General features: G+C 38.4%; 1 protein-coding gene across 3 annotated transcripts in view; it reads right to left on the bottom strand.

Annotated features, from left to right (window-relative positions):
* Positions 1 to 7,413: 7,413 nt before the first annotated feature.
* LOC144970961 (putative transporter HI_0519) overlaps positions 7,414 to 15,265 on the bottom strand; it is a 56,996-nt gene continuing 49,144 nt past the window's right edge. For all 3 annotated transcript variants that reach the window (XM_078911181.1, XM_078911179.1, XM_078911180.1), the window contains exons 12-14: positions 14,665 to 14,802; positions 12,118 to 12,298; positions 7,414 to 9,163 (exon numbers count right to left, since the gene is read on the bottom strand). In XM_078911181.1, coding sequence (XP_078767307.1) covers positions 9,150 to 9,163; positions 12,118 to 12,298; positions 14,665 to 14,802 — 333 coding nt within the window. In that variant the 3' untranslated portion in view covers positions 7,414 to 9,149. The remainder of the gene's footprint in view (positions 9,164 to 12,117; positions 12,299 to 14,664; positions 14,803 to 15,265) is intronic.

The raw sequence follows: 15,265 nt of genomic DNA, 5'->3' as shown, positions 1-15,265 counted from the left end.
AATCTATATTTCAGAAGACGTAATCACTCGAAACTTTCTTTCCTTTTCCCTTCGCTATGTTATCTAAGCTGTTGTACATTTGATTCATGTTGTTTACGGGTAAACCATTTTAGGTTAGAGTCTATGTTAGCCTAACCATACGAGTATCAATGATGTTTATAATTTATACACTATTTGAAAAAAGGCCTATTTACTGAGTTCACACAACACGGAATGAATCATCAAATTACCATGTCCCTTGGCCATGTAGGTAACTTAGCTTCAGGCCTAACGAATGCAGTGGCGGAGTGTGAGGAATAGAAGGATCAAAATTGACGTCACTCAGCTCTTTGTTATTGTTTTGTCGAGTCATTTTGGTTATTAGTTCTCACTAAATCGTATCATTCAGAGCATAAACGTTCAAGTTTACAGTAGTTCTGTGTGTTGGTACGTTATGGCGGATGTTGTGACTATTTTACCTAAGCGCTTAGCATCAGTAGGGAGTACCTAGTATCTGGTTTAAGATTAAAATCTGGAAAAATATGTATGAAACAGTCCCAGGCAAAGCAGAAAGAAAATACAAGAGAAAATCCCCCCCCCCAAAAAAAAAAAAAAAAAAAAAAAAGAAAAAGAAAAAAAGAGACAAAATCAGCCTGCCTCGAGGCAAATTATTTGGATATGTTTTTAAAAATTGTGTTTTCCGTTCTGCTTTTACTGGCACTCTTTTATACAAAACAAGGTGTAGGTATATGTACCTCTGCTAACTCAGGATTTTATGGCGATGGTCTCATTGTTGTAATGGAAATACTTTCAAACCAACGCAAAATATTGTCATTACAACAATGTCAAAACAAGACTATTGAGTTCGGTTATCTGACCTGCTAATATGTCCACCTTGAAGCACACCTTTCCAGGGTTTTAAAAGTTTCCAATATTGTGTGATCCATCATCTCAAAACGACTTCATGTTCGAGGAATCGGACCACGAACATTGAATTTTCTATTAAAATGTTAAGGAATCAATACGAACTTTGGATCTACTGCAATGTAAATCATTGTATTTATTCTCCACTATAAAAATCATAAATAAACACCTGGTTTCTCATTTATTGTGGCTATAAATTCAATTTCCATCAATTACCTAGTTCGTCCCAAAATAATATCGCTTTGGTGACATCATGTTCAAATTTATTATCGATTGTCGGCGGATCAAACCTCTGAAGTCACGATTTTCACGCTTGGCAGATCAAACCTCTGAAGTCTACATACAAGCTTTGCGCACCATTCTTATCGTTTCAATCCTAAGTTGACTTTTCAAGATCCAATTCCCACTGACATAATACAGATTTGCGTTGGGTCATAAATCGAAGCTTTCTGCAAAGTTGCAAACTTTTAACAAACTAAAGTTATCCTCTGCAATAACCCCCCCCCCCCCCCCACTAAAATCCTACAGTTTTGACAATATATCCAATTCCCAGTAGACTTAACACAGTTTTTTCCATTCAAAATGCGTCTCAAAATATTTATAGTAGCTGATGAGCCCGTCCAAAAGTCTGAAATCTAATTAGGGTTTTGCATTTTAAAGTCAAATTTTGGTTCACCATAAATCTTATTTCGCTCTCTCAAGCTCGAAATAGGTACACGAAGATGGAAGATGGGGGAGGGGTATGAATTTTCCTTCTCTCTCTCTCTCTCTCTCTCTCTCTCTCTCTCTCTCTCTCTCTCTCCTTTCTCCTTCATTCCCTCATTTATTACCATCGCCTACAAAAAACTGGTTCGTATCTCATTGGAAGTGTAAAACCATTCTTACGGAGGACTGGAAACATACCTTGAGTAATTGATCTCCTGATTTCAGAGTGATGACATCTTATTTTATAGTATAAATATATCCTGGTATTCAATAAAGATCATCCATCCTCACTCTTTTATGTTCCGTAATCTTAAAAATCTGCTGATCCATCCCGCTATCAAAATAGTTACTCCACCTTATGATTCAACTTGCAACCTATTTATTATTAGTCCTCCGAAGGAATGATTACATAATCCCTTCCAAGTCTTTGGAATCGCAATAGTAGAAAGTGTGACGTCATGACTTCTCTGCCCTATGCCTCTTAGGTAGTACGTCTTTGAAGTTCAAATTCTCTCCTAGACAAAATTGTTTTCATTGCCTTCTATTTTTTTTTCAGCTGTTAAAATCTATTTTGTCTACTCATGATTATGACGAAATTTTAATTGTAGTTCTGTTGTTAAAATTCCCGATGTGAAAAAAATGGCTTTTCAAAAATATATTATGAAAGAAAAAAGTGAGTTTTACAATGTTACGAAGTAGACCAGTGTGTGTGTGTTAATGATTGATTTTAGTGCGTGATGTTCACTGATGATGTTGTTTGTAGCTCTGTGGTCTTTTGTATGACACTCTCCTTCGGATCTGTAGCTCATGTGAGCGGCGCGTAGTTGCGTAGCCTTAGTTAACTCAAACCCTGATACTAACCCCCAAAATCGTCATAAAAGAAGACGAAGATCACTGGAAACATTTAATTGTGAGTTGTAATCAATAACTCAGCCAATGGAATCATTTGTCATCGTGAAAACTTTTAAAAACAACTCACTTTTTACTTCGTTTGATCATCGTCTTCTTTTGTGACGTATTTTTTTTTTTGGTATCAAGCCTTGAGTTTACGAAGGACACGGAAGTTGAGTCATAGGAAAAGGCTTTTTACTCACATGTCTCACCGCACTCAGCTGTAAATTGAATAACTGGCCAAAAGCAGTGTTGTTTCTGTCAAAATATATTTCAATAGTGCCTGGTCTCATGTCTCGTCTTACATGTTAACTTTGGACCCCTTGTAACGATCTTTGGGCTCGTTTAGTGGATATTGCTCTTTGTAAATGCTCAAGTTAACTGCTCAAGTTTTTACCTTGTAAGAACAGCGATGATGATGATGACGATGATGATGATGACGACGACGACGACGATGATGATGATGATGACGATGATGATGATAATGATGGTGATGATGATGATGATGATGATGATGATGATGATGATGATGATGATGATGATTTTGATGATGATGATGGTCGTGGTGGTGGTGGTGGTGATGATGATGTGATCATGATCATGATGGTGATGGTGATGTTGATGACGACGACGATGATGATGAAGTTGACGAAGGAGAAGAATGATAATGATGTCATGCAGAGTTAATTACCAATTCTCCATTTCGTTTCCTAATTGGAAAAAACAAAACAAACCAAAACAAACACGTTGCCATCGCCTGGAGCCATCGTAACGCACCGCTCTATTTCCTTACGTCCCAAACCGCTACTGACTGAGTGTGTCAACAAGAAGCAGATTGATGACCAGGTCTAATCGAACTCAGTTATTCACGTGGGGAAAATGTACTTTCTGATCCGATGTCTCAATCAATCAGTTGAGGAGGACACACAATGGGCGAACTTATAATTTGCGAGTGTGTTGCAATAATATAAATAATATGTCCTATTAAATATGCTTCAGGTCTCCATGTGTGTTTGTGTGTAAGTATATGTAGGAATACTTTTTTATGTGTGTGCGAATTTGTGTGTGTGTGTGTGTGTGTGTATGTATGTATGTATGTATGTATGTGTGTGTGTGTGTGTGTGTGTGTGTTTGCTTACATCTGTGAGCAAAACTGAAACGCGGATGTGTTGTGTACAATATAATAGAAATTGCCATCTGGAAATATAACGGACCAACACGCAAAACAATGTGTAACCATGAACGTTTATAGATAGTTCGAAGATGACGTCACTTAGGTCTTTGTTATTGTTTTTTTGCCCCCGCGTGTATGAGTAATGCTCACTGAACTGTATTAACCCGACTATAAACGTTCATGGATACACACAGTTTTGTGTGTTGGTCGTTATACTTCCGGATGGCAATGTTATGAGCTTCTTAGCCAAGCGCATACTATCAATAGTCTGGTTAATACGGTTTAGTGAGAATTACTCATAAACATGGATGACAAAAAACAATAAAAAAGACCTGAGTGACGTCAACTTCGTTCTATTTATAGATAAGGTGAAAAAAAATCCTTTCGATCCATAAGTCCAATGATGATGATGATGATGATGATGATGATGGTGATGCTGCTGTTGCTGCTGCTGATGCTGATGCTGCTGCTGCTGCTGATGGTGATGATGATGATGATGATGATGATGATGATGATGATGATGATGATGTTTGACATTCAGCCAAGTTTTAAAAATCCACTATCCGTACTCAAAGTGATTTACAAAATGTCCTTGACCAACAACACGTGGCGTGTAGAGCGAGACGTGACCCCTGTTAGGCGATATTACAATTGTATTCCGACAGAGACAACGCTGTTAACGGCCATGTACTCATTTTACGCCTGAGTATGGTGAGAGAATGTGAGTCAAGAGCCATTTCCAAGGACTCAACGACGCACCGAGCAAGGCCTGCACCCAGGACCTTCCGATCCAAAAGCGAATGTCATACCACAAGACCACGCTTTGAGACTGTAGGTTAAAATTAGGTCCCTTCGTGATGCCATTGCTGTGTACATATAATATGGTAACATATTATTTTAAAAATTCAATTATTTAGACGAGTATATAGGAGAAAAAGTAGAAGAGAGAGAGAGAGAGAGAGAGAGAGAGAGAGAGAGAGAGAGAGAGAGAGAGAGGAGAGAGAGAAGAGAGATGAAAAGAGAGAAGAAGAGAAGAGAGAGAAGAGAGAGAGATGAGATGGAGAGAGAGAGAAGAGAGAGAGAGAAGAGAGAGAGAGAGAGAGAGAGAGAGAGAGAGAGAGAGAAATAAAGAGATAGAAAGATAGAGAGAGAGAGAGAAAGTATGTGTGCTTGTATGCATGTGTGTGTGTGTGTTTATCTGTGTGTGCGAGAAATAGAGAGAGAGAGAGATAGAGAGAGAGAGAGAGGGGGGGGGGAGATAGATAAAGAGAGAGAGAGGGAAGAGGGATAGATAAAGAGAGAAAGATAAAGAGAGAGAGAGAAAGTGTGTGTGCTTGTGTGCACATGTGTGTGTGTGTGTGTGTGTGTGTGTGCCAGAGAGGGGAGAGGAGAAGAGAAACAGAAGGGGGGGAGAGAGAGAGAGAGAGAGAGAGAGAGAGAGAGAGAGAGAGAGAGAGAGAGAATTTTTAAAAACAACAAAACAAAAACAAACAGATGAACGGGTCAGAGATGTGAATTTCTTAAAGAGAGCTGATGATTGCGAGTAGAGAGGACTGGACAGATATGATCGTCGATGCGATGTGTGCAACAAACCTGGCTGTTCTTGATTGAATGCCGTATCGGACAACTCTCGTAGTGATGAAGACGACGACGACGACGGTGATGATGATGGTAATGGTAGTGATGGTAGTGATGATGATGGTGGTCGTTGAGGTAGTGGTGATAATTGGTGATGATGATGATGATGATGATGATGATGATGATGATGATGATGATGATGATGATGATGATGATGATGATGATGATGATGATGATGATGATGATGATGATGCCTAGATCCCTGGATTAGACGTTGTGCAACCATTTAACGTATGTCACAACCCTCCATGCATCCTAGTCGTTGCCAAACTCCTCCAATGTGGGGTATCTATGTCGATTTATTCACATCTTTAGGAACGACTATCCTGTTATCGGTATAGGTTTCTATTCGGATCATACTTTTATTCACTCTTGCCCTCTTGTCAGGTCCTATGTATCAAGCCAATCTCTCTCTCTCTCTCTCTCTCTCTCTCTCTCTCTCTCTCTCTCTCTCCATCTCTCTCTCTCTCTCTCTCTCTCTCTCTCTATCTATTTCTCTCTCTCTCTCCTCCCCCACCAACTTTCCCAAACACTGTATTTGTACCACCCATGACCCTTGTTCTATTCCCTATGCGGCTATGTAGTCAAGTGGTATGACTATTGCCATCGGTTCGGAATGCCCAGGGTTCGAGACCCGTTCTGGGTGGCGCATAGTTGAGTCTTTGGAAAAGGCTCTTTACTCAAATTCTCTCATTGTGTTCATGCTGTAAAATGAGTACCTTGCCGTTAACAGCATTGTCTCTGTCAGAAGAAAAATTGTAATATCGCCTAACAGATACCATCGCCATCGTTATGTTATAGATAGTTCGAAGATAACGTCACTCTGGTCTTTGTTATTGTTTTTTGCCATCCGCGTTCATGAGTAATGCTCACTGAACTGTATTAACCCGACTATAAACGTTCATGGATACACATGGTATTGCGTGTTGGTCCGTTATACTTCCGGATGGCAATGTTATGAGCTTCTTTGCCAAGCGCAAACTATCTATAGCCTGATACTGAAATCCAAAAGGATTGGCAGTTTGACGTCATTATTTGTTTTTTGCACCGCTTAGTGAGTTGTCGTTAGTAGTGCTCATGGAAACAAGTTATTTCACTCGTTGAACTATTGAATACAACTCACAATTTGTTTTCTTTTGTGGCAAAAGACTGGCATTTTGACATCATTTTTTGGTCAGTATCAGGCCATAACTTTACGAAGGCCACGCTGATACCGACCAACAAATAATGTCAAAAGACAAGTCTCTGGCCACAAAGAAAACAAATCGTGAGTTGTATTCAACAGTTCAACAAATGGGATCACTTGTTTTCTTGAGCACTACTAAAGACAACTCGCTAGGCGGTCCACAAACCTAAACATATCGTCAAAATATGGGTCTTAGCGTAACCATCGTTAACATAATATAGCCTGACACAAGGACCCACTTGGACTTATCTTTTGATGTCATATTTTTTCAAAGGTTTTTGCAGGGCCTAGTGAGTTGTCTTTAGTACTGCTCAAGGAAACAAGTGATACCATTGGCTGAACTATTGAATACAACTCACGAGTTGTTTTTTTTTGTGGCCATAGACTTGTCTTTTGATGTCATTTTTTACTCAGTGTCAGGCTATACGTTTCCGATGGCTACGGTCTTAGTGGGTTTTCGAAGACTCCGATCTAATCAATGGGAGCGATCTATATTCATGTTTTCGTCCAACCAGGTCATCAATCACATGATTTGTTGCTGTCCAACGATTGGGTATTACTTAACACACTGTTTTGTTTACAAATGTTATAAACATACCCATGTGTCAAGCTGAACCAAATGACCAATCGTGATGTTAGATATTTAAAAAGCTGTGAACACTAAGTGGGTCACTTTGAGCACATTTTGCAATGTGACCAATGATTTCGAGCACATGGAAAGTAAATATAGATCATGTCCATTAGGCTGATTGACACATGCCAAAGGTAGTGATGACAGCAATAAATTGTTATTTAATTTTCTGTGTAACGCTACAGAAACTAAAACAAACTCCGTGTCTATCAAACTTGGAACTTAGTGTCGATGGTCAGTCTCCAATTTTTGATATTTGAAATAAGTAATACGGATAAAACATCATCATTATTAATTGTATTTTAATTTAATAATTGAAATAATAGCATACATATAAATTACACAATTGGGTCTTTGTTATTGTTTTCTGTCATCCACGTTTATGAGTAATTCTCACTAAACTGTATTAACCAGACTATATTAAATTTAAGGTCACACATGGTTTTGTGTGTTGGTCCGTTATACTTCCGGATGGCAATGTTGTGACCTTCTTAGCCAAGCGCACACTATCTATAATTTTGTGACAAAATGAATAAAATAAAATATGTATTCTGCCGTACTCTGAAAAAACCCATATTTTAAAAATTGACCAGAAAATTTGTCCTTCAAATATGGATCGATTTAAATGACCCTCATCTTGGCAAAAATAAAAACCTCTCAAATATGGGACATCGAAGTCCGAGGTTTGAGAGGGTTTTTTTTTTCCAAGATGGGGGTAATTTAAATCGATAGATATTTGAAGGACGATTTTTCTGGCCAAATTAAAAAAAAATGGGGGTTTCCAGAATACGGCAGAATTGCTAAACTTTTATTGCTTTGAAATTGAACAAAAACTAAATTCTTGAATTCGTAATGACAACATGATGATATATGGAGAGGTAAATAGTAATATTTTTCTTAAGAAATGAGTGCATCTGCAGCTTTAATCGGTGACAGTAAAGTTTGGTTACCTACATACTCGTGCCCATCCGCCTTTGTGCTGAATGTTGTAAAATTGTTATAACTTTCTATGGAAATGAGAGCGATCTAAATTCATGTTTTCTTCCAACCCAGTCATCGATCACATGATTTGTTGCTGTACAACGATTGGACATTTCTCAATAAATGTAAACACGCTGCTTTGTTTATGAAAGTTGTAAACATACCCATGAGTCATGTTGAGCAAAATGATCAAGTTTGACTTTGGATATTTTTCAAACTCTGAACACTTTTCACTATGTGGGTCATTTTGAGCACACTTTGTAATGTGTCAACGACTTCGAGCACATGGAAATGTACTCGTAATATAGATAATCTCCATTCAGTACTTGAAAAACTTAGGACTCTGTCTTTTGGACAACGAACGACACATGCAGATAAACTATGGTACAATTGAGTAAAATTTCTATGGAATAAGTCCATTGATGTTATCAGCCCTTGCATTAGAGTGATGATTACGATGATGATAATAATGGTATTGATGATGATGATGATGATGGTGATGATGATGATGATGATAATGATGATGATGAGGTTGATAATGTGATCATGATGATAAAGAGGAGAGAGGAGGATGGTGACAATGAAGAAAAAAAAGAAGAAGAAGAAGAAGAAGAAGAAGAAGAAGAAGAAGAAGAAGAAGAAGAAGAAGAAGAAGAAGAAGAAGAAGAAGAAGAAGAAGAAAGAAGATGGGGATGATGATAATATTACTGATAAAGAGAATGATGACAATGGTAACAATAAAGTTATAGAGACCAATGTGATTTCCATTTCGCTGTATAATACACCGAGATTGTTCAAATGGGTATTACATAACGGGAAATCAATGGACGTTGAAAGTTATACTTATAACGTGGATTAAACATATTATGATTAGTTTAGATATTGATATGATAATTTTTTTGCAATGATATTTATGTTTTGTTTTCATCATTAAGACTAAAGCAGTAAAGATAATATCATGCCAGCTGGTGCATAATTCCGGTGGAGTAGTATTTTCATTTCATCATCTAAAATGGATACCCTGTAGTTCTCGTGTGTCTTCAGTAGATTATGCCTGTAATGGGAAAATGATGGTTATATGATTAGTCCCTAGCAAACTGGACATTGCATTTCCTTTTCCTTAAAGTATGTATGGATCAAAACGTTTAACACTCGAGTCTTATCGTATTATTTCGTATCGTTTAAGAGCGAATAGGCTTTAAAAACCTTCAAATGCTCTTTGTAATTTTAATACTCATACATTGATAAAGAAATACACAAGCAAAGAAATATTTTATTGACATGACAAATGTACTTTGTAATAAAACAATGTCGCAAGTCTCAATGTTTTGATATGTTATGTAAGGTCAGTGATGGTTTACGGCTGTGAGAGCTGGACCATGAGCAAATAATTGAGGAAAACAATGGAAGCATTCGCAATGTGGTGCCTACGAAGAATGAAAAAAAATCCATACATTGCACATAAAACAAACCAAGATGTCCTGAAACAAACGCATAAATGGAAAGAATGTTGGTCAGGATCCTTTAGAGAGACAACCGAGTTTTTTCCGTCATGTCGTGCGAAAGGGAAAGCACGAGTTAGTGGCGGTGAGCGGCAAAATCCAAGGTAGACGTTCTAGGGGAAAACATCGAAGAGCTATGCTGACACAGAACGAACAGAATCAGCGAAATCTGTGGAGAGGTAGAACCCATGAAGCCTTCGAACCTGGGGCAGCATGGGGCTTGAACAAGAAGAAGATCCTGTGAAATTTCCATTTGCACAAACTGTTTCAATTAGCTTCTATGTGATATACAAAGAATTGTTCATATTAATATATCGATACGATCTTTTAAAGCTACATAACCAACATTTATTGTGAATTCGACAATTTTTGGTACATATCGGTGATTCAATTATTAAATATGTAACATAATCAACATTCGTTTGCAGTAATCTTTCATAGACATAAGACCAAAGGAGCTGGACCTTATCGCGTTTTTTTTGCGTTAAAAGGACAATAAGATAATCTTGATACCATATGGTGAGGAGGCTAGATCTGACGGTCCGGCTAACCATCACCGCCATGTGGACAAATAGGGGAGATTTCAGGAAAAAAATCGACTGAGCCCGGGATCGATGCTAGTCCCCTTGCTTGTGAACGAGTTATTAGTGGCGCAGTACCAACTGGGCTATTATTACCCTAAACATTCTGAGACAGAAAAAAAAATACCCCACCCCAAACGGACCCTTACCCATGATCATTTCCTGCTGTCTTCTAACATAGATATGACTGAATATTATTATCATGTCATAAGCTCATCAAGGGAAATAAGAAAAGGATTTAATAGATTGAACAACAACAAAGCCCCGGGAAAAGACAATATATGCGCTGAACTATTAAAATATGGAACATCGTCACTCGAAGATCACATAGCAGACATAATATTTGATATTACATTTGGAGAACATAAGCTCCTCAACATAAACACAGGGCCATTAAATTCTATACAGAAACCAGGAAAGACCAAAGGACCTCCAAAGGACCTAAGACCAATAACCCTTCTGAACACCATTCGAAAAACACTCTCCATAATAGTTCTTAACAGGATACGACCACACATAGAAAGGTACTTATCACACATCCAAAGTGGATTTCGTCAAGAAAGAAACGCCGCAGATGTTGTGTGGACGCATAAATGGATGGCTGCGAAAACTATCCGAGAAAATTAATGTCACCATCAGCGGTATAGACATGTCAGCGACACGATAGATCGCCATGTCCTGCTAAATATATTGAAAACAATAATAAGGGCCATGATGCTGAAATTAGATTAGTGCGTTTCCTGTTCAGTGAGACCTGGATAAACACCAAAGTGAGCGGAGCAACAACCCAAATACCGTTCTTAAGTAATATTGGAACACCTCAAGGAGATAGCCTCAGTCCGGTTTTGTTCGTTGTATACCTGGAACATGCAATGTTTTACCTGCCCATCAAACTGTATTTGAATCCCATCTTCCATCAGGAATAGCATGCGCAGACGATATTGATTTCGTCACTAGAAAAGATCTCGTCGTAAAATCGTACAAGAAGCATTAGAGAAACAATCTTTTCGTAAACGCCGATAAAACCGATTTAACGAAACTTGACAAAGACGACCAAGAATGGAAAAAGACAAAAAGATGGGATCGCTAATAGGAGACAAAGAAGACATAGAAAGACGAAAACATCTGTCGACAGCCGCTCTCAATAGGCTGACACACGTATGGCTGATAAACAACAAACTGAAAAAAAAGCTATACAAGAGCTTGTTAAATCAGTACTTATTTACATCTGTGGAACATAGGTACTAAAAAAAGCGAAGAAGATAAACTAGATGCTTCCATCGGAATTAGCTGTGGAGAATTCTAAATATCCTCTTCCCAACAAAAAATATATTAATCGTGATACATAAAATGCGAAGAAACACCGCTATCGATTAAAATTTTGGAAACTCGATAGAGACTATTTGGACATATCTTAAGGAAAGACCTAAAAAATAATAATTATAAAAAATAATTCCCTTTATTCATCCCATAGCGGAAATTTGTCTCGGGGTCCATTCCAAGGGAAGACTGGAATAACCCAGGCATCAGCAGCAATGCAGCGCCGCAAATTGAGCTAGGGCGAGGTGACTTGCTCAAGGCCACACAGTGCAGCAGCGGGTGATCGAACTCGGTACCTTTCGGGTAGGAAGCATATACCGTACCTCTGAGCTACGCTGTCCCTGCGAATATGGCAGACCCACAACAAGCATATACACAACGATAATTAAAGACCTCAAGTGCCTAGATGACACACACGAACTGAGATGCGAAAAGGATTTAGAACACATATATGAGATCCATCGCAACAGACCGTCATCAGTGGAAAGAATTCACTTAACAAATCAGAGAAGCTGCCAAAGCGTCCATGTCCGACGATTGGGAAGCGATCGGCAATAAGTCAAGTAAGTCAAGCTCATTGTGGCTAGAATAGCAACTTTACTCACTAGCAAAGCATCCCGTCATGCAGTTGGCGATGTTCCCAGCAACCACTGCAGCAAAGGTCATCTTAGCAAGCCATTTCCGTCTCCTAGGCACCAGTACCACGATGAAGCTCATCACGATTCCCACAGAGAGGGCGCTGGAGAATCCACATAAGCAGTAAGTGATGATTGCCTCGGAACGATCCTGGATGAAATTAATGAATGTGACATCAAAATATGAAGAACTCTACAATCAACGATCAAAGCAAAGGTACTTTGGAGAAGGAACAACAAAAGGTGAAAAAAATATGAATAAATAAGATCTCTTTATTAAATCTCAAAAGGGAAATTGTCTTTAAGCTCTATTTCATAGGGAGACTAGAATACACAGGCGTATGTCGCAATGTAGCGCCACAAAGTGAGCTAGGACGAGGCGACTTCATTCATTTTTTATTTACACCTTTCATAATAATCCTCAATGACTCAGAACTGGGTAATATTACAAAATAGTCAATATAGCACTGAGCACCAAACATTATCCTTTGTTTACAGATAGCCCGACACTTCTCTAAAACTACGAGGCGAGAGTAGGGAATAATAGTATGACGTCAAAATACTCGTTCCAATCACTTTGGACGTGAGAAACCAGTCCCCGGGAGGACTGGATACATACCCTATGCAATTGATCTTCCGCTTTTAGAGTGATGGGATCTCATTTTTAGCCAAATTAAATGTTTGTTGTCAAAAAAGATAATTCATCCTCGTTCTTTTATGCCCCGTAATCATAAGGTTATACATACCCTGGTACTAAAAAGGTATGTTATCTTATTATTTAATATGTAACCTATTGATTGTTAGTCCTCCAAAGGACTAGTTGGTTACACACTTCCAAGGAATTTTGAACCGGAAGAGAGAAAGGTGTGTCGTCACGACTTCTCTACCCCATCATCAAAAGAAAATGAAAAGTGAGTTGTTAGTAGTGCTCAATGAAATTTAAAAAAAATCTCTTTGGTTAAACTATTGAATACCGAAACCGCCCTTTTGAAGATCGTGAATGACCTGTTGAGAGCAAGTGATAAAAGTGATATTTAATCCTTACGCTGTTAGATCTATCTGCGACGTTCGACACACTAGATCACTCAATCCTATGTGATAGGCTTTATTCTGATTTTAGCATCTCTGATATTGCTCTATCGTGGATTAAATCATACCTTACCAATAGGTCACAGTCAGTGAGTGTAAATGGCAAAGTTTCTAACGATGTCTATAGAATATGGCGTCCCGAAAGGTTCGAGTTTAGGCCCTATCTTTTATACCCTGTATACTTTACCATTAGGCAGTATAATACGCTCCCATTCTGTTAGCTATCACACTGATGCTGACGACACGCAGCTGTATAAAGCTGCCTCTCCTCGTGATCTCTCCTCTCTTGTCTGTGATTTAGAAAAGTGTTGTGACTCCATCAAAAGTTGGATGCTAGGAATAAGCTATTATTAAATGAAGATAAAACTGAAGTTGCTTTGATAGGAACTCAGCAAAAGTTAAAGTCACTCCAGTTGTAAACTCCTACACTAATCATAAATAACTGTGATAGTTCTATTTCTGAAAAGGCTAAAAATTTGGTTGTCATTCTGGACAGTTCTTTGTCTATGGATCAGCATATAAACAATAATGCGAAAATGATGTACTATTAGCTCCGTAGAATATCAGAGATGAGGTCGTTTTTACATTTCAACACTTGAAGATAATTGTCTCTGCTTTGTCACGTCTCGACTACTGCAACCCACTGCTCGCTGGTCTCCCTACTAACAAAATAAGCAAGCTAGAGGGAGTGTAGAATTGTGCGGCTAGGTTAGTCCTCGGAAAATCTCATTACGATGATACAAAGGACATGGTTCGAACCCTCCACTGGCTGCCAGTCCAATTCTATCCCGAACACAAAATAGCCCTTGTCTGCTTTGGTGTATTTGAGTCTCCTGTCCCCCTCTACATTCAACACTTTATCCAACCGTACGTAAATCTGAGAAATCTTAGATCCCATGACGTAAACTTGTTTGTATCTCCTAAAACTAAACTTAAATACTTTGGCGATAGATCTCTCATGAAATTCGTACCCACGATTTGGAATGATCTCCCTCAAAAAAACAACAACAACCTGAATTTTTAGAAAATATTTACCCAATTGAATTTTAAATGAATTGTATGTGACTTTTGTGTTGTTTTTGATGCCCGTTTTATGTTCTTAATGTTTTGATATTGGTTGATTTGGTCTTGCAATATTATTGTTACTTGGGTAAACAATGTCCCTTTTTTATTTTTTTAAAAAGCGCCTTGAGATTTCGACGAAAGGCACTTTAGAAATATGCTTATTATTATTATACATTTCATTATTAATTTTTTGGGGGCGGGGGGGGGGGGGGGGGGGGGGGGCATCGCCTTGTATTGTGAATTGATTTTTTTTTTGGTGTGGATAGTGCCAGGTTATAAGTTCACCAAGGCTACGACAGACATGCTTATTATCTCCCCTTTTTCGACTCTCTGAAACACGACTTGAGTCTGCTGATTACTTACAGATAAGAACCCGTTGGTAAGCGTTTTGTTCCAGAGGTCAAGGGTGATGTCATCTCTATACGTAGATATAGGTCCTGTGAAGTTGGTGGCAGTCATGTATTGGTCATAGACCATCTTGTTTATCTTCATTTCCCTCAACTGAAGAAAGATGCATTTCTTACTATCTTAGTTCTTTAATATTCAATTCTTATCATTAAAAAACAAATAACTAAAACATTCATATATACCAATATCAACTAAACGTGCTCAAAGCGCTTTAAAAGGGGTCCTTAACTAACAACAACAATTGACATGTAGGACGAGACATGACGCCGGTTTGGCGGTATTACAACTTTTTCCGACAAAAAAAAAGCTTTTAACGGCCAGTTAATCAATTTACACCTGAGTACGGTCCTAAGAGAGTGTGAGTAAAGAGCCTTTCTCAAGGACTCAAATGTGCGTCGCTCAGAAGAGGAATCGAGCCCAGGACATTCCGATCTGAAAGCGAGTGTCATACCACTAGACCACATTGTAGCATATTGCGTCAAAAGCTTTATTTCTAACCCACAAATTTGTCTATGCCAGGATGTGTGGGCCGGTTTCGATGATGATAGACAAGAAT

The sequence above is a fragment of the Berghia stephanieae genome, chromosome 4, assembly GCF_034508935.2.
Source record: "Berghia stephanieae isolate SIO BIC M18660-M18661 chromosome 4, UCSD_Bste_1.3, whole genome shotgun sequence".
In the NCBI taxonomy this organism is placed as follows: domain Eukaryota; kingdom Metazoa; phylum Mollusca; class Gastropoda; order Nudibranchia; family Aeolidiidae; genus Berghia; species Berghia stephanieae.
Note: the sequence above shows the minus strand (reverse complement) of the source record. Positions and strands in the feature narration are given on the sequence as shown.